Consider the following 19,684-nt stretch of genomic DNA (forward strand, 5'->3'; position numbering starts at 1 on the left):
GAGGTATCGGTGAAGGGCCATAATAATCATATACATTGTATATTGACAAAATAAAAATTAAAAAAAAATAAAAATAAATAAATAAAATAAAATAAAATAAAATAAAATAAAATAAAATAAAAAACCACAAATAGAACTACCATATGATCTAGCAATCCCACTACTGGGTATATATCCAAAGGAAATCAGTATACTGAAGATTTGCACTCCCATGTTTACTAAAGCACTATTCACAATAGCCAAGATACAGAATCAACCAAAGTGTCCATCAACAGATAAAGAAAACGTGGTGTATATATATATATACACAATGAAATACTATTCAGCTATAAAAAGAGAATGAAACCCTGTCATTGCAGCAACATGGACAGAACCGAAGCCCATTATCATAGCAACATGGATAAGCTTGGAGCCTGTTATGTTAAACGAAGTAAGCCAGGAACAGGAAGAGAAATACCGCATGTTCTCACTCTTATATGGAAGCTAAGAAGGTTGATCACATAGAAGTAGAGTTACAATGGCGGTTACCAGAGGCTGGACAGGTGAGGGGGGAGGGAGATAGTGAGAGGCTGGTTAATGGATACAAAAGTACAGCTAGATAGGAGGAATAATATCTAGTGTTCTATAACACTGTAGGGTGACTATAATTAACAACTTATTGTATAGTTTCAACTAATTAGGAGAGGATTTTGAATGTTTCTAACACAAGGAAATAATAAACATTTGAGGTAATGGGGAAAAAATCCAGTGGTTTCTAGGGTTTCACGGGAGGAGGATGGGAAGGAGGAAAGGAGGGATGAAAAGGAGCACAGAGGACTTTTAGGGCAGCAAAATTATTCTGTATGATGTAATTGTGAAGACATGACATGCATCAGGCAAAACCCACAGAACTGTGCAAAACAAGGAGGGAACTCTAGTGTAAAATTAAGTTAATAATAACACATCAATATTGACTCATAACTGTAACAAATGTACCACACTAATGTAACATGTCAATAATAGGAGAAACTGTATTGTGGGTGGGGGTAGGGTATGGGAACTATCTGTACTTCCTGTTCAATTTTTCTGTAAAACTAAAACTGGTATGAAAATAAAGAAAAAAAAAATCCAAAAATAAATAAATAAACCACAGCCATATACATTTCTGGTTTTTGTTGTTGTTGTTGCTTGGGTTTTTTTAAAGCAACTTTTAAAAATGTTGTAAAACCACAGCTCACAAGCCATGCAAAAACAGACAGGCTGGATTTGGCCTATATCCAAGTTTTCCAACCTATGAGGTAGGGCATTCCAGAATCATAAAACAAACATTTTCAGTAATTAATAATGAAAGTAAGAAGAAACTTTAAGGAGGAAAATTAAGTTTTTAAGTTTTAAGGCAGGTCTATTTACTTATATAGGTAACATGTCAGTCAGCATATTACCACTGCTTCATGTAAATCGAAATTCAATGCATGTTTTCTCAAATTTTAAATCCACTTTAACACACTACGTTTATATATAAAGCACACACACACATATCCATGATCCGCCCCCCTCCAAATGTACCTTATTTTCAAAATAATTGGTGAAAAATGTGTATTTTAAAATCCATTCAGATACTTTGAACTTGGATTAGTTTCAAAGTACAAAAATAATACTGTTTCATCTCATTAAATAAAGCAATAAAACTTTATTAAGGAGGGGAAAAGGCACTAAGGAGAGTCAAGCTAGTATTGAAAACCTAATGAGAATAGTTCAAGAAATGGATAATTTACATGGTAATAATGGCTATGTGGCTTTCCAGGTAGTGAATATTCTGGTTAATTGTGAGAGGATTATATGCTACATAGGAAATGCCACCTTTTAAAATAACTAAAATAAAACACACAGAAACCACCAGTACATAATATGATTTAAATCTTGTGATTCAGTGAGAAAATGATGATCTTTCACCTCCAGGAATAATGGAAAAAACCATGGTCTTTAAAATCAAACAGGCCTCAGATCAGATCCTGGCTCCATCACTGACTAGCTGTACAACCTTAAGTGGGGACAAGAGAAAATATGTCATCTAGCAGATGTACCTACTTTGAACACTTCTTCAGCTCCTGACCCTCAACAGTGTCTGTCCCTTGCCTATTCAACAGTCAGAGCTAGGGCTTATGAACCCAGTTTGTCCATCTAAGAGGCAGAAGAGTATAGTGTGAAGATATTCCCAAAATATTTTACCATTTACTTGTACCTATTTGTGGGGTACAGTGTGTTGTTTCAATACATGCATATAATGCACAATGATTCACTTAGGGTAGATAGTATTCTCTGTACCGATTAGTCCACCACTTTTCCTCCACCACCTCCCCCCACCCAGTACTTTAGTTCTATTTCTAGTTCCATTATACGTTAGGCTAGATGACCAAGTTATTACACCTTCTAAGCTTTAGTTTCTTTATAAAAAGTGGGTCTGATACCACCTACCTTGCTGGATCATTGTGAAATTTAGAGGTAACATACAGAAAACCAAGATAAATTGTACTTGAAAAATTATAATTATTATGAAATTTTCCCTTCACTCCTTTCTCAGAACACTTATTTTCCCACAGAGGTACAATTTTATTAACAGTGATTAGCATTCCAAGCTATGCCATAAAAATCTATCCAGTCCCACAATTTGTTACATGTGTAGCTATCTACTTTCCTGTTTTCTTCACAAATCTTAAACATATTCATTGTGTTAAAGGTTAAGTTTTTGAAAGCAATCTAGGAACTTAACTTTTCTATAGAACAATGTGATGAATGGTTATCATACAACATTCTCACCATTTAACTTAAAAACCAATCATGTATTTTCATGAAAGTATAATGCTATGTATTTCTCAAATGTTCCACCAGAGGGACCTCTTAACTTTTCACAAAACCAATGGATGAAAAAAATCTCAAGAAAAAAGTGGGAAAGTCAGAAAAAGAGTGTTTAAACTATTTATTAAGTTTATTTTTGTAGGAGCTCTACACATTCTTTGGTACATTTACTCCTGAATCCAAAAACTTAACTATGTTGCTGGTGAAACCATAGTACAATTACTGTTAAGTGGAAATGTACAACAGATCTCTCTCTCTCTATAAGCAGAAAGCCTACAATATTCATATTACCATCACTGTTTAATTCCAACTTTGTAGTGAGTTTCTTCCATACTTATGCCAGAACATTAATAAAATAGCCAATTTTGGCTAGATCGTGCTAAAACTGTCATTCCAAATTAGGAAGTAATTTGGCAACATATGTCAAAAGCGTTTTAAAAAGCTCATGTTCTTTGAATAAGTAATTTCCGTTCTGGGATTACTTCCTAAGGAAATATTAGAAAATCAAATACTCTCATACTATAAGCAAAGATTACAGTGCTTTCATAATACTGAAAAACCACAAACCAAAACAATACAATCATATAATAAAATAGTATCCAGTAATAAATGCTTTCAAAAAACTCTTCAATGACAGGAGAAAATGCACATAAGAATTTCCAGGAATAATCATGAATATTTATTATAAGAAATATCTATAATACTTACAATAATACTAATTTTAGGAAAAAAAATATTTTAAAAGACTAGAGAAAAATGGACCAGTGATTATCTTTATGTGGTAAATTTGAAAGTATGTTTTTTTTTTTCATTTTAACTTCATCTGAATCAAATCATGAACAAGATTTAATTCCATATTTTAAAAAATAAGCATTAAAAATAGTACTTAAAAACTTCTATCTAGACCTTCCAACTATTTTTTAAGAAAAAATATTTAATGTTGTGTGTGTATGAGAGTCCAAACTGTATCTATGGTGGTGACAAGCCTTAACAGGTTTCATGGCATTTGAAAACCTGAAAATGGAATTCAAAAAAAAAAAAAAAAAAGTTAACACACATATATAATCTAAATGTATAAGAAAGGCATTAACATTCTACGTAAAACAAACTCCAGTTAACTAATTAAGAAATGGAATTAAATAAATTAATCCAGAATCTTTTGTAAAAAAATATACAAAAGAAAATCTACTGAACCAAAAAAAAAAAAAAAAAAAAATTTGAAACATAACATAATTCAAGATATGAAAATCATCTACAGACTGGATATAACAGGCAGTTTTCCAACTCCAGCATGGGTAACTTCATCCAGGAACTTCTTTGCTCCTAGTCTTTAGTAGAACTAATCTCTTGCACTCCACTGGTGCCTGGCTTAGACCCTGACTTGTCCCAACTCTAGGTCTATGCCACTTCTTTTTAACTCATCCCATTGCTGACCCAGAGCTGCAATCACATAGTTGGGGGAAAAGAAAGAGAGGAGGTTAGTAATCCTTCCACACCTCTGCCTCTTCCTCAGCTGTGCTTAACACTGGTCAGGCCTTATTCTGTTCCCTAACTCTATCTCATTTCTTTAGTCCTTCAAATACAGAGCTCAGTAGATTTTTTAAGAGTCTTGGGGTTCTTCTGAGATGTAAATGAATCTTGCTCCAGGAATTTATAACCAACCATAACACATATCTGTGCCATTACCTAAGAGATTTAACTGGGTAAAAAAGAGAAAGTAGGAAGGAACCACTGGATGGGATCAGATTTTCCTACTGCTAAAAGTAAAAACACGCTCTATTATTTCATAAGGAACAATTTGCTTGCTTTGGATTCTCACATGCTACACCCTTCTTTCTGGAATATTTTATTCTGTGTTCCCATTAGCCTCCTCAATCCAATCCCTTCTTTGCCCCCACCCTGCAATTCTTCCATCTCTTAATACTGAGTCCCATAATCATAACCTTTCTTTAATGGAGATCTTTTTGGATCCTAACTCTTTAGCTACCCAATCTATTAGCTATTATACTACCCATAAATTTGACTGCCAACCATGTTCTTATCTAGGTCAAAACTAAAAAGGATAAGATAAGTTTCACAGACAAACCCTGTAGCATGTTATTTGAGACCTCTCTCTAGAGTGGCACTTAATTAGAAAACACAGAAAAAAAATATTTCTTGGAAGGTAATATAATCAGCAGGCACTGAGCTACATACTTTATATACTCACTCAAGGCTCCCAAACACTGACAGGTTTTAACAGTCACACTTTCACAAAGAGAAACAGGTTAAGAAAAGTTAAGGGACTATACCAAGACACCCAGCTTCTTTGTAGCAGTGCCAGAATCTGAATCAAGATTTAATATCCATCATATTACATTCTCTTAGCATCTTTTTGGTATCTACATATAAGTCCCTGTATTAGTCCATTTTGTGTTGCTATAACAGAATACCTGAGACCCGGTAATTTATAAAGAAAAGAGGTTTATTTGGCTCACAATTCTGGCACAGCTGCAACAGGTGTGTGTCTCAGAGATGTGTCTACTCATGGCAGAAAGCAGCAGGCAGCCAGCAGGTACAAACACGTGATGAGAAGAAGAGAAAGACAGAGGGAAGGTGCCAGGCTCCTACAAACAACCAGTTCTAGTGGGAATTAATAAAGCAAGAACTCACTCACTACCCTCCATCCCCCAGGGAGAGCATTAATCCATTCATGAGGGATCCGCCCCCATAACTCAAACTGCTCTCAACATTGCCACACTGGGGATCAGAATTCCACATGAGTTTTGGGGGGACAACACATCCAAACTCTATCAGTCATGAATTAAGTTAATAAGCCCATATTTTCCTTTGTTGACAAACATCATGAAAGACCGTGAAAAACCTTGCTGAAAGTCTTAGAACATATACTACATACTTAATTTTAAAAAAGGATAGGACTGACAACAGCAAGATGGCAGAATAGGAACTCCTAGACTCTCTTTCTTCCATGGAAACACTGATTCAACAAAAATATATGGACTACTTCCATTTGTAAGAAGTCCAGAAATCAGGGAGGTTTCCAGTCAAGATGGCAGAATAGATAGTCCCTAGCATCACTATCTCCCACAAATCAACTAATTTACAACAATTAAAAAGCAACAACATCCAAGCTGGGGTCACTAGAGCTCAGAGGAGGAGAAAGAGGAGAGATCTACAGAGCTCATGAAGGCAGAAGCCATGATGAGAGAAAGGCTCTCTCCATTGATTGCTCCCACCATTTCAAGCCCAGCCACTTTAAGGCTGGAGCTGGTGAGCACAAGGAGCAAGACCTGGCAAAAACCACTGCTGTGTACTTCATATGAAGTTGCTTGGAGGCGGCAGGGGAGAAGAGGGCCTTGGCCCCCAGGACAGCAAGACCACTAACAGGGTTCCCGTGGACCCACATAGGAGCAAGGAGCCACAGACAACTAAAAAAGGAAACTACTCAGAAGCTGTTGAGTCATCGCAAGGGACTGGCATGTGGCCCGTCCTACAGGAAGTGTTTGGAGTATGGGCAGTGGGAGAAATGGGCCCACTAGAGTTACACTGGGGCATAGCATGGACAGCTGATCTGCCCTCCTATCAGCACAGGACTACTCAGTGGAGACTAGTCAGGAATATAGTACTGCAGGGGGTGCAATTTGCTGAAAAGACTCAGGCCCAGACCAGAGTTTCCACATAACCCTTGTATGGGACCTCACAAAACACAGAAGTACATACAAGGTCAACCATTAAAACCTAGGCTTCACAAAAAGCCTTCCCCAGGGCATCAGGAGAAATGAAGCAATTTAGCTTATTTCAACTACAGGGCTCAAGTGCTGGTACCCACAGGAAGTTTCACCATTTCAGAAGTAAGCAAAGGACAAGAAAGTAGTTCCAGTGCAGATTTTAAGTGGGGGAAACGGAATAATCCAACACAGAACTGAAAGAAAAAACAAAGTGCCCACAGATCAGAGACAAAGTTTGATAGTAAAGGTCTAACACCACCAAACAACACCTATAAAACCTAGAAGGACCAGAAGCCCCCTGGGCTCCCAAGCCACGGATGGGGGAGGACAGAGGGCCTCAGTCATAACCCCCAATATCTGCAACCAGCTCAGCAATGACAACAGAGCCACCACAGAAAGCACCCTGGGCTCCCGAGCAGGAGCGGTAGGGAGGGCCTCGGCCATGCCCTCCATACATCCACAACCAGCCCAGTGACAACCACCAAGCTGCTGCAGGAAGAACACCAAGCCCCCAAGCCAGGGCAATGGGACACCAAGAGCTCCAGCCACACCCCCCTGACATCTGCAACCAGCTCACCACTGGAAGCCCCATGGCCTCCCCTGCCAGAATGATGGGGGGGAGCCCCCCACAGGCCTCAATCATGCTCCCCTTTTCCTCCTCTTCCCACCCTATTTCTCCACCCCCTTCCCTTCTCCTCCTCCCCTGCATCACCCCAACTGCTTGGCAACATCTTAGAAGGAGGCATGGAGCTGGGGAAAGCAAAACCTAGCTGCAACTAGAAATGCTGCCATCAGGGCCCTGACGCATGGAGCCGGGGGAAGCTGAACCCAGCCACAACTAGGCAGGCTGCCGCCACCGCTCTGGAGCCCAGCTGGGGGCCTGAGGTATGGAGCTGGGGGAAGCTAAACCCAGCAGCAAGGAGGCAAGCTACCACCACCACCCCAGATTCTGCCGGGGTCATGAGGCATGGAGCTGGAGGAAGCCAAACCCAGCAGCAACAGGTAAAGAACACACCATAAACACCATTTTCACACAGGTAGCCCTCCATAGCCACCACAATTGCCATGGCTGCTGCAGAAATGGCTAGTCTCTATAGCAGCAGTCACGGCCACCATGCAGATGGCACGCGAGACTCTCAATTGCATTGACACAAGGAGAGACACCAGCGGAGACCAAAAAAAAAGAAAAGAAGAGGTCCTCTCTGTCCACAAAGCACACTCCAGAGTAATAGAAGCAGCATCTGATTTTATGATAATAAGGGAGGACTTGATCACACTTGTCTCAGTCCTGGACAGATCATCTAGGCAACAAACCAACAGAGGAACAGTTAACCTATCAGATGGAGAGAACAAATCTATGGTTATTAGAGGAGGGAGAGGGAGGAAAAAGAAGGGGAAGGGAGAGACTGGATAAGGGGCATAAAGAATAAGCATGGTTTATAATAATGAATATGCTAATACATAAATAAATAAAGGCCACTCCAAGATACTACACTTCATTCAAGCCAAATAGCAACAAACTACACAATGAAATTTGCCTCTGAAGAAAACCACTGTGTATCATTACTTGAACTACATGTATTTAATACTTCTTTTTTGTTTGTTTTAGTAAATAACCATTTTATATTATTTACAGTATAAAAAGACATAAGAATACAGAAAAAATGACAATCACTCATATTCCTATCATGTAGGAATGGTTCCTAACCATTGTTAGTTAACATTTTGACATATTTTTCAAATGTCTTTAAAATATGCCTATACTTTTCAAATCATAAACGTAACAATAAATTGCCATATTTAAAATATATATATATACTGCAAGTAAACCCATAGTGCATGTAAAAAAGAAAAAAAAAGAAAGAAATCCAAAAAACAGTTAAGAGGTTCCTGCACCACAGGTAAGAGCAAAACCAGTTAAATCAAAGCTGGTAGGAAAATTCCTGGCACTCACTTTCCACATACTCCCACCACCCTAAAAAGCAGTGTAATTGGGAGGAAACTCTCAACCCCTGGCTTCTTTCTGGGGAGGAAAAGAGAAAACTGGAACACACATCTAATGGTCAGGGTTTTGTGGCAGCTGTAAGAGTGACTGGCTTCTGTCTTGCCTGAATATAACTGCTGACAGGAAACGGAACAAGGCTGGGAGCTGCTGAGAACAAAGACAACATGTTTGAACTACCACAGGCTATTACTCCTCCCCCCAGCTTAATGTGTGAAGAAAGTGGGAGAAAGCCCCCAACCCCTGGCTTCTCCCTGGGGAGAAAAAGAGTTGGAGCTTACGTACAACATTCTACCTCATGCGGGCTGGGGGAATGGAGGAGGCTGCCTGGTTTCTGTCTTACCTGACTCAGAGTGCTAACAGGACACAGCATACTCTAGATAACTGTGGGGATACTAAGAACAAAAAAAGAGCTGGATGGCCTATGGCAGCTCCAGAGAATCTGCAGTACCACAATCAAGACACCAAAGAAAGCAAAAGATTACATGCTCTAAAAAAAATAAACCAGCAAAACCCAACTGGAAATTTACAGGCACAAATCCAGAGAAGGACCCCAGAAACTCTAGCCAATCTTACTGGTGAAGGTCTTTCCCTGTACAAAGTAAATCTGTAGAGACTGAGAGAGGTGGGTGAATGTGTGGAGCCTAACACAAAGTAATGAGGCACACAAAGAAACAGGGAAACACGGTCCAATCAAAGAAACAATGCTAACCACAAAAACCTACCCCAGAGCAATGGAAGTGTAAGAATTACCTGACAAAGAACTCAAAAAAACCACCACAGAGATATTCAACAAGATCAGGAAAACAACACATGAACCAAAAGAGAAAGAAAATGTTAAAAAGAGCTAGAAACTTTGGAGCCGAAGAAGACAATAACTAAATTGAAAAATTCACTGGAAGGGTTCAAAAGCAGACTTCATCAAGCAGAAGAAAAAAATCAGCAAATCTGAAGATTGGTCATTTGATATTATCCAGTCACCAGTCAGAGAGGCAAAAAGAAAAAAGAATGAAGAGTGAAGAAAGTCTAAGGTACTTATGAGACACCATCACACAAACCAATACATGTTATGAAAGTTTCAGAAAGAGAAGAAATGGAGAAATGGGCCAGAAGCTTATTTGAAGATGTAATGGCCCCAAATTCCCCAATCTGAGGAAGAAAATGTGCACTCAATTTCAAAAAGCCCAATGTATCCCAACTAGGATTAATCAAATAAGATCATATCAAGACACATTATAGTCAAACTTTCAAAAGTCATAGACAAGAGAGAATTTTGAAAGCAGCAAGAGAAAAGTGACTCATTCTGTACAAGGAAGGCCCCAAAAGACTACGAGCAAATTACTTAGCAGAAACCTTGCAAAGCAAAAGGGAGTGCGATGATATATTCAAAGTGCAGAACGAAAAAAACTGCCAACCAAGAAAGAAAAACCATCCCTCAAAAACGAAGGAGAAATACTTTTCCAGATAAAAGCTGAGAGAGTTCATCACAACTAGAACTGCCTTACAAGTTAAAGGAAGTCCTACAAGTTAAATGAAAAAATGCTAGATAGTAACACAAAAGCATATGAAAGTAAAAGCTTCCTGGTAGTAAAGATAAATATATAGACAAATACATAATACTGCACCACCAAAATGGCTGCTGCATAAATCACATTTACCTGTGATATACAATTTAAAAGACAAAAGTATAAAAAATAACTATAACTGTAAAATATGTTAATGGATACACAATATAAAGACGTAATCTGTGACATCAAAACATAAAAGGGGGTGTATAAAAGAGTAAACATTATCTATGCCATTGAAGTTAACATGTTATCAGCTGAAAATATTGTTGTAAATATGAGATGTTTTATGTAAGCTCCCATGGTAACCACAAATTAAATACTATAGAAGATACAAAAAAAGAAAAAGGAATCAAATAACATCATTACAAAAAATCAAAACACACACAAAAAACAGCAAGAGGAAAAGAGGAACAAAAAAGCTAGCACACAGAAAAAAAAAAAAAAAACAATTGACAAAATGGCAATAGTAAGTCCTTTCTGTAGGAACGTTGGCCAGAACTTACTCCTCCCTGTGGTCTTTATAACTATGGTTTCAATAGTTAATAATCTTTCTCTTGCACAGGTTACTTAGTAACTGAGGAAGAGAAAGAAACAGAATGCTATGCTTGTGTAAGATAAGGGGAACAACACAAGCAACCCCAAGGATAAATAACAAGAGGTTGCAAGGCACCTGGGAATCTTCCACTTCTGTAGCCTTTCTCTCTTTGGCATAACTCTACTTTGTCTCTAAGTACCTTATAAGCTTCAACTCCTCCCCTGCCTCCCAGGTGGTGCAGAAAACACTGTGCAGCAACCAGATCAATACTCCTCCTAATCTCTGTAAATAACTCACCCATTAATAATAATAATAACAACAACAACAACCACCTCCTTGTAAACCATATGGAGTTGCCTGCTTCATTCTTTGGTCTCAGTATACATTCTCAGTTTGGTGGGCATTATACTGTTAGCTCAAATTCAGATACTTATCAGTAATCACTTTAAATGTAAATGGATTAAACTCTACAATCAAAACACATTAAATGGTTGAAAGAATAAAAAAATAAGTTCCAACTATATTCTGAGAACAATAAACTCATATTAGATTTAAGGACACACATACACAAAAAGTGAAAAAATGGAAAATTATTCTCCATGAAACAGTAACTAAAAAAAGGGTAGGGAAGGCCATACTTGTATCAGACAAAAATAGACAGTCAAAAACTTTGACATAAGACAAGGACAAACACTATATAACAATAAAAGGGTCAAATTACCTGTAAAATATAACAATTATATATGTACCCCACATCAGAGCACCCAAATATATGAAGCAAACAATGACAGAACTGAAGGGAGAAAAACTACAACACAAAAATAGTGCAATATTTCATTACTCCACTTTCAGTAATAGACAGAGCACCCAGATAGAAGATCAATAAGGAAACAGAGGACTTGAAAAACCCTATTGACCCAACAGACCTAACAGACATATACAGAACATTCCACCCAACAAGAGCAGAATACACATTCTTACCAAGTGCACATGAAGCATTCTCCAGGCTGGATCATGTGTTAGGCCACAAAGCAAATCTTAACACATTCAAGAAGACTGAAATATCAAATATCTTTTTAGAATACAATAAAACTAGAAATCAAGAGTAGAAGGAAAACTAGAAAATTCGCAAATATGTTTAAATTAAAGAACACGTTCCTGAACAACCAAAAGTCAAAGAAATCAAGAGGGAAAACAGAAAATTTCTTGAGACAAATAAAATAAAAAACACAACATAACAAAATTTATGGAATGCAGTAAAAGCAATAGTAAGAGGTAAGTTTACAGTAGTAAAAGTCAACATTAAAAATGAAGAAAGATCTCAAAATGAACAAGCTAATTTTAGACCTCAAAGAATTAGAAAAAGAACAAGTTAAGCCCATATTTAGCAGAAGAAAGGAAAAAATAAAGATTATTGTATGAAATAAATGAAATGGAGAGTAGAAAAACAAAAAAACAAAACTAAGAGTTGGTTTTTACAAAAAAAAAAAAAATCAGTGAAATTGACAAACCTTAGCTAGACTAAGGGGAAAAAATCAGATTCTGATTTTATTTATTTTATTAAAAAGTAATTAATGTCAATCCTTCTCAAAAGTTTCCAAAAAACTGAAGAGGAGAAAACACTTCTAAATGCATTTTATGAAGCCAGCATTACTTTGTTACCAAAGCCAGACAAAGATAATACAAGAAAACTACAGACAAATATCCCTGATGAATAGAGACACAAAAATCCTTAACAAAATACTAACAAACCAAATTCAAGGGAACTTCAAAAGGATCATACACCACAACCCTGGACGCGAGGATGGTTCAACATATCAATGTGATTATACCACATTAACAGAACAAAGGATAAAAATCACATGATCACCTCAATGATGTAGAAAAAGTACTTCACAAAATTCAACACACTTTCATAACAAAAACACAACAAACTAGGAATAGAAAAAAATTACTGCAACATAGTAAATAAAAGACACACAGAAACCCCTCAGCTGACATCATACTCAATGGTGAACAACTGAAAGCTTTTTCTCCAATATCAGGAAGAAGGCAAGGAAGTCCCACCCAAAGCAATTGGGCAAGAAATAAAAGGCATCCAAAAAGAAAAGGAAGAAGAAAATTTATCTCTTCACAGATGACATAATCCTTTTCATAGAAAATCCTAAAGATTCCACCAAAAACCTGTTAGGATAAACAAATTCAGCAAAGTTGCAGGATACAAAAATCAGTTGCATTTCTATACACTAACAACAATCTAAAAAGGAAATTAAAAAACAATCCCATTTACAACAGTATCAAAAAGAATAAAATACTTAGCAATAAGTTTAACCAAGGAGGTGGAAGACTTGTACACTGAAAACTACAAAACAATGCTGAAAAAATGAAAGAGGACACACAAAAATAGAAACTTATGCTGTGTGCACAAATTGGAAGATTTAATATTGCTAAAATGTCTTTACTACCCAATACAGATTCAACACAATCCCTATCAAAATCCCAATGATATTTTTCACAAAAACAGAAAAAAATCCTAAAATTTATAGGGAACCACAAAGGACCCCAAACAGCCAAAACAATCTTGCAAAAGAAGAACAAAGCTGGAGACTTTAAATTTCCTGACTTCAAAACATACAACAAAACTACAATAATCAAAATGGTATGGGACTGGCACAAAGACAAACATATAGACCAACAGAACAGAATGTAGATCCCAGAAATAAACCCACTGATGTATGATCAAATGATCTTCAACAAGGGTGCCAAGACTACATAATAAGGAAAGGAAACTCTCTTCAATAAATGGTGCTGGGAAAACTGGATTTCCATATGCAAAAGAAATTGAACCCTCATCTTGTGCCATACACAAATATCAACTCAAAATAAACTAAAAATTTAAATTAAGACCTGAAGCTATAAAATTCCTTGAAGAAAATATAGGGAGAGACCTCATGAAACTGGTCTTGGCAAACTCAAAAGTTTCTGCACAGCAAAGCAAACAATTGGCATAAGACAACCTACAAATTGAAGAAAATATTTGCAAACCATATATCTGATAAGAGCTAATATATAAATTATATAAGAAACTCCTGCAACTCAATAACAAAACAAAAAACATGATTAAAAAATGGGCAGAGGATCTGAACAGTATTTCTCCAAAGAAGATATGCAAATGACCAACATGGTACAGTACATGCATATACAGATGTACATGGAATATAAAAATGGTATATGAAAACATGCTCATCATCACTAATCAGGGAAACACAAGTCAAAACTACACTGAGATATCACTTCACACCTGTTAGGGTAGCTATTATCTCAAAAAAACAGAAAATGACAAGTGTTGAGTATGCGGAGAAACTGAAACTCTTGTACACTGTTCATGGAAATGTAAAATGGTGCAGCCACTATGGAAAACAGTACAGATAGGTTCCTCGAAAAAATTAAAAATAGAACGACCATATAATTCAGCAATCCCACTTGTGGGTATTTATCCAAAAGAATCAAAAGCATTATTCACAATGGTAAAGAGGCGAAAACAACCTAAAAGTCCATTGACAGGTGACTGAATAAAGAAAATGTGTATATACAGTAGACCCTCCATATCTGTGGGTTCCACATCCATGGATTAAACCAACTGCAGATGGAAAACATTTTTTTTTAAAAATAAATAACAATACAACAATAATACAAACAAACAATATGGTATAACAACTACTTACATAGCATTTATATCGTATTAGGTATTATAAGTAACCTAGTGATGACTTGAAGTATACATAGGGATACATGTAGATTACATGCAAATATGCCATTTTATATGAGAAACTTGAGAATCCATGGATTTTGGTTTGGGGTGGGGCCGGGGGGTCCTGGAACCAATCCACTGTGAACACTGAGGAACAATTATACATACAATGGAATATTACTCAATCTTAAAAAAACAGTAATGTCATATGATACAATATGAATAAAACTTGAAGACATTATGCTAGATAAAATAAGCTAGTCACTGAAGAACAAATACTGAATGATTCCACTTATGTAAGGTACAGTAGTACCTCATGATATTCCACGACCCCCAGTGGATGCCCGAAACCATGTATAGTAATGAACCCTATACATACTATGTTTTTTCCTATACATACATACCTATGATAAAGTTTAATTTATAAATTAGACACAGTAAGAGATTAACAAATAATAAAACAATTATAACAATATGCCAGCATCAGTACTCTTGTCCTTTGGGCCATTATTAAGTAACTTGAACACAATCACTACGATACCACAACAGTAGATCTGATAACTGAGATGGCTAACTGACTAAATGGGCAGGTAGCACATACATCATGGACATGCTGGACAAAGGGAAGATTCACATCCTGGGAGGGATGGAGCAAGATTTCATCGTGCTACTCAGGAGTGGCACACAATTTAAAACTTATGAATTGATTATTTCTGAAATATTCCATTTAACATTTTTGGACCACAGTTAACTGCACATAAGTGAAACCAAGGACAAGGGGGACTGCTGTATCTAAAGTAGTCCAACTGACAAAAGCAGAAAGTAGAAAGATGGTTGCCAGGGGTTTGGGGGAGGGGAAAATGGGGAGCTGCTGTACAATGGGCATAGAGTTTCAGTCATGCAAGATGAAAAAGTTCTAGAAATCTGCTATACAATAATGCACATATACTTAACAATACTGTACTGTACACTTAAAAATGTGTTAATATAATAGGGTAGATTTCAAGTTACGTGCTTTTTGCCACAATTTAAAAAAAAAAAAAAGAGCCAGTGGGGGGATGAAGTTTGCATGACTTGTTCACACTGACACCATGCCAGCCAGCCTCTAGAGATCAACATTTCCATTTCCAAGTACTCACATCTTTATGAAATTATATTTATGGAATGTGACTAACATCAAGCTTTCCAGTATGGCTTCCAAATTCCAATTTTCCCTTTTTATAAATCAGAATGACACTAGTCCATCTTTAACCTTCAAGTACCTTTCATCTAGGTTTTTCCAAATATTATCTACAGTAGTTTAGAAAATTCATTTGCAAGTTCTCTTAGGACCGTGCAATGAAATTGTTCTGGGGATGCTTACCAGCTTTCTCACATGCTACTCACCTATCTCAATTTCCCTCTTACCAATGTTTTTTGTACTCTTTCCAAATTAATGTGCATTCTCTCCTAGAAAATGTTCTAAAACAAACTAAAACAAAAAATGTTAAGCAATTCCACTTTCTCTTATCTGCTCGCATTACACCAAACAGCAGGTTAACAGTATAACTAAAGTAGTCAAATGCATGGTACTTTTGATACAAGTAGTAACAATTTATCTGCATTTTAGGAATATAGCTATTAAAATTCTAATTTTGCTGCTTACTTTTAGATATGCAGCTGCCTCTTGGACAGAAAGCATTCTTTGAGTAGAACTGCCACATTCATGATCTCCTGGAAAGATTAGCACATTATTAATTTTGAATCAGTACAGAAAAAAACAAATACGATTAATTCAAAATATTTTACAAATTATGCAACTATAGGTTATGTCAGTATAATCAGTAAAGAAAAATATTACTTACATTTTCCTGTAAAAAAAATCCAGTAACTAATATAAACAAACAACTACGCTTAAATAAAATGTAACCTTTAAAGGCATTTCAGTCTAGATGGGAACATATCTTCCTCTTATATTCCCAAGAAAATTGTAAGCCAGAGTAGGAACCACGTCACACTGATGCCTACCCATAGATCTTGGTATAAAGGAAGCCCACCACAGATATGTATTATTCCCAAAGGGGAAAAAAATCAGCAAATTCATTGTGCTAACTTACTCATCCATTTTTACAGCTAATAATTCATGGGTTCAAATAAGTTTGGATTTATTACTGAATTAAAATTATGTCCATTTTCAGAGTATAATTAGGCCTATCTTTAGCAAGGGGTGCGTGTGCCTTAAAAAATTTTATAATACATCAACAGGGAAATTAGGTAGAAGTTTACCTATGATATGGTTTCTACAAAGGGATTTGCTACATACCAAAGTTTGGAAAACTATATTTTTCTTTTGTTGTATTTTTCTGTTTATAAGAAGAGAATTCAAAGCTTCTTCTTTAGGCTATACATAGTTATTAGAGCTGAACTATCCTCATATTGAACTCCAATTCTAAGTTTTTCCTGCCCTATTTCTCTCAAGTAGATATAAAAAGATATTTAACGTGAAAGTACAATTAAAGCAAAATTCTTGGCAAATTTTTCTATAATAAAAGTAATCATGTTCTCATTTATCAGTTTTATTCATGTAGTCAGATTTTAATGGTAGTAGTCAGAGAAAGGGAAGAAATACCTATTAGATGAACAAGTTTTCAAACTTTATAGCGCATCCTCAGAGATTCAGATCTCATAGATCTAGAGCAGAAGTTGGCAAACTACGGCCCATGGGCCAAATCTGGTCTTCTGCTGGTTTTTATAAATGAAGTTTTATTGGAATACAGCCAAGCTCACTTGTTTATGTAGTATTTATGGCTGCTTTCATGTTTTAACAGCAGAAGTGAGTAGTTGTGAAAGAGGCGGTCTAGCCACAAAGCCTAAAATATTTACTATCTGGCCCTTCACAGAAAAATGCTTGCTGACACCTGCTCTAAAGAAAGGAATCTGTATCTTTAAAAGCACCCCAGATTATATTAATCTAGTGGGCCATGGACCACACTTCATATAACAATGCTGAAGAGATAGCTGTAGATGCTTATATTAGCAACATCAGGAATTTCTAGCTAGAGAATATCTTCTTAACCTTTTCCCGGGTACTACAGCATATCAAGTAACTGTCATTAGCTTGCAGTATATGAATGACAGTCAATGCAAAGAAGGCTTTTAGTGATATACACAGAATTACAAGCCTAAAAAATAAAAAACTAGCCAGAACTAAGGACCCAAAGAAAAAAATAAAGATTAAGTGAGAGCATGGGGAACTGTTCGGATCCTAAATACCTCTGCATTTTAGGAATATAGCTATTAAAATTCTATATTTTAATATAGAATTAAAATATATTTTAATTCAGAGAAATTCCACATTTTTCTACTAGGCTTCTATAAATGATCTGGTTTCTACAAAAGAATCTACTACCTAGAAAACTTTGAAAAACTATATCTTTCTTTTCGTGTAAATGCTTATACGAGAACTCAAAGTTTCTTCTTTCAGATATGTAAAATAAGAATAAGTAAAAAAAAATTAAAAGGTAATAAACATACAAGCTGCTAATGCAGCTTATAGATGCTAAACTTGATACAAATTCATCTATAATAAATTGTCCTTTTGTTGTTTAAATTATTCTAATTGCAGATGTGTTGATGCCTGAGAGTTCTCAAAGATGTTCTATGTGCATAATTTGAGAATAATGCAATGAACCAGGAAAGAAAACTTTAGGAGTATATTTACTTTCTCTAAGGGAATAAATAATACCTATACAACCACCAAAAGAAAATCTGCATTTTTATATTTAATCCAAGATTTCAGTTAATTCATTGCTTCTCCAACTGAACTGATATTTAAGCTTTGAGAATTTTTGTTACTATTAATACAATAAAAAAATTTGACTTTAAAATTTTATTTCATAATATAAATATCTATTAGATCTAAAACATATGGCACATAGGAAAAAGGCCTTAATTAAATATATCTATAAAAAACAAAAGACAACCAAGGTCAAGAGTTCAGATCCCCATAATGGCCAGCTGTTCCCCCCCGCCACAAAAATAATCAAAAACCACTCTTTATATATAATAAAAACTTCTATCCAGCCCATATAATCATTAGCCAAATAAATCTCTTTTATTTAAAAAAAAAAAAAAAAAAACTTCTAAAGAAAAATATTCCACAAATACAAGGGTCTTCAAAAAGTTCATAGATTTTTCTTATCTTTTAATTCTATTTTTCCATGAACTTCTGAAGTACCCTCATATAACATAACACCAGACTTGGGAAAAACCATTTCTACTGATACAACATGTTACATTAATGCCAATTAATTTTTCATAATGCAAATTAATTTTTCAAAACATTTTTTAGACTATGAACGATAAAACAATTACCTGCAAGCTGTGCCAATCGATCATGAAGCTTATATAATGTGCTCATCATAAGATTTTTTTTACTTTCCTAAAATTAAAAGAAGTTATCATGAAATATCCAATTCCAAGAAAAAAATGTGCCAAATAATACTTATTCAAAAATAAAAGTAGTAAATAAATTTAAAATCATAAAAGCTACATAATCTGAAAGATAAATTCATATTTAAATAGCCACCATATTTTAAATAACCTTAATTGAAGTCTAAATTGTCACTCTAATATTTTATTTTCTTGAGGATGATCAAGAAATTGGCACTAAAGTTAGTGATAAAAAGGTCTCATACACAATAAGCTCCCCCAACCACCAAAGCAATGCTCCCCATCCCCCTCTATACAGTGAATGCTTATATATATATATACTGTTCTTAGGACAGTTTTCTTCATCAAAGCTGCCCTTCATGTTTTGTTTTAACCTGACTCTGCCACATAAAACTAAGGGAAGGTGTACTGGCACTTCAGTTGACACTCATCCTCTCCTAGCCTCCCAAGGTGGCCCTGTACAAACTTATATATACACCATTGAAGTGAAACAAACATTCAATGAATATCTACTAGGAGTTAAGATCTGTTCTCTTAGCAATGAGAGAGACCCAGTGAACAGGATCGTTCCTGTTCTCAAGGACAAAAACATATTAAGTGTTATATTACAGGTGCAAAATATGATGTGAATACAGAAGGGGAAGGTGGAAGGAAGATCCATGAAACAGAATATTTGAGTTGGGTTTCACAGGAAGAAGAGAACTGATCAGCATTCTGGGCAAAAGGAACAGCATAAGCAAAGGCACCGAGGCATGAGAGCATGAGTTATATATCTTACATAATCAGTAGCCTACTCAGCAAACTAATGGAAAAGTAGTTTGGAATTAACTGCCA

The 19,684-nt window shown here is 35.8% G+C and overlaps 1 protein-coding gene across 1 annotated transcript in view; it reads right to left on the reverse strand.

Moving 5' to 3' along the window:
- Positions 1–19,684, reverse strand: part of LEMD3 (LEM domain containing 3) — a 79,472-nt gene that overhangs the window by 19,125 nt on the left and 40,663 nt on the right. Inside the window, exons 4-5 of the mRNA XM_008584459.1 lie at positions 18,773–18,839; positions 16,065–16,132 (exon numbers count right to left, since the gene is read on the reverse strand). Of these exons, the coding sequence (XP_008582681.1) occupies positions 16,065–16,132; positions 18,773–18,839 (135 nt within the window). The remainder of the gene's footprint in view (positions 1–16,064; positions 16,133–18,772; positions 18,840–19,684) is intronic.

The sequence above is a fragment of the Galeopterus variegatus genome, unplaced genomic scaffold (genome assembly GCF_000696425.1).
Source record: "Galeopterus variegatus unplaced genomic scaffold, G_variegatus-3.0.2 Scaffold3265, whole genome shotgun sequence".
NCBI classification, from domain to species: domain Eukaryota; kingdom Metazoa; phylum Chordata; class Mammalia; order Dermoptera; family Cynocephalidae; genus Galeopterus; species Galeopterus variegatus.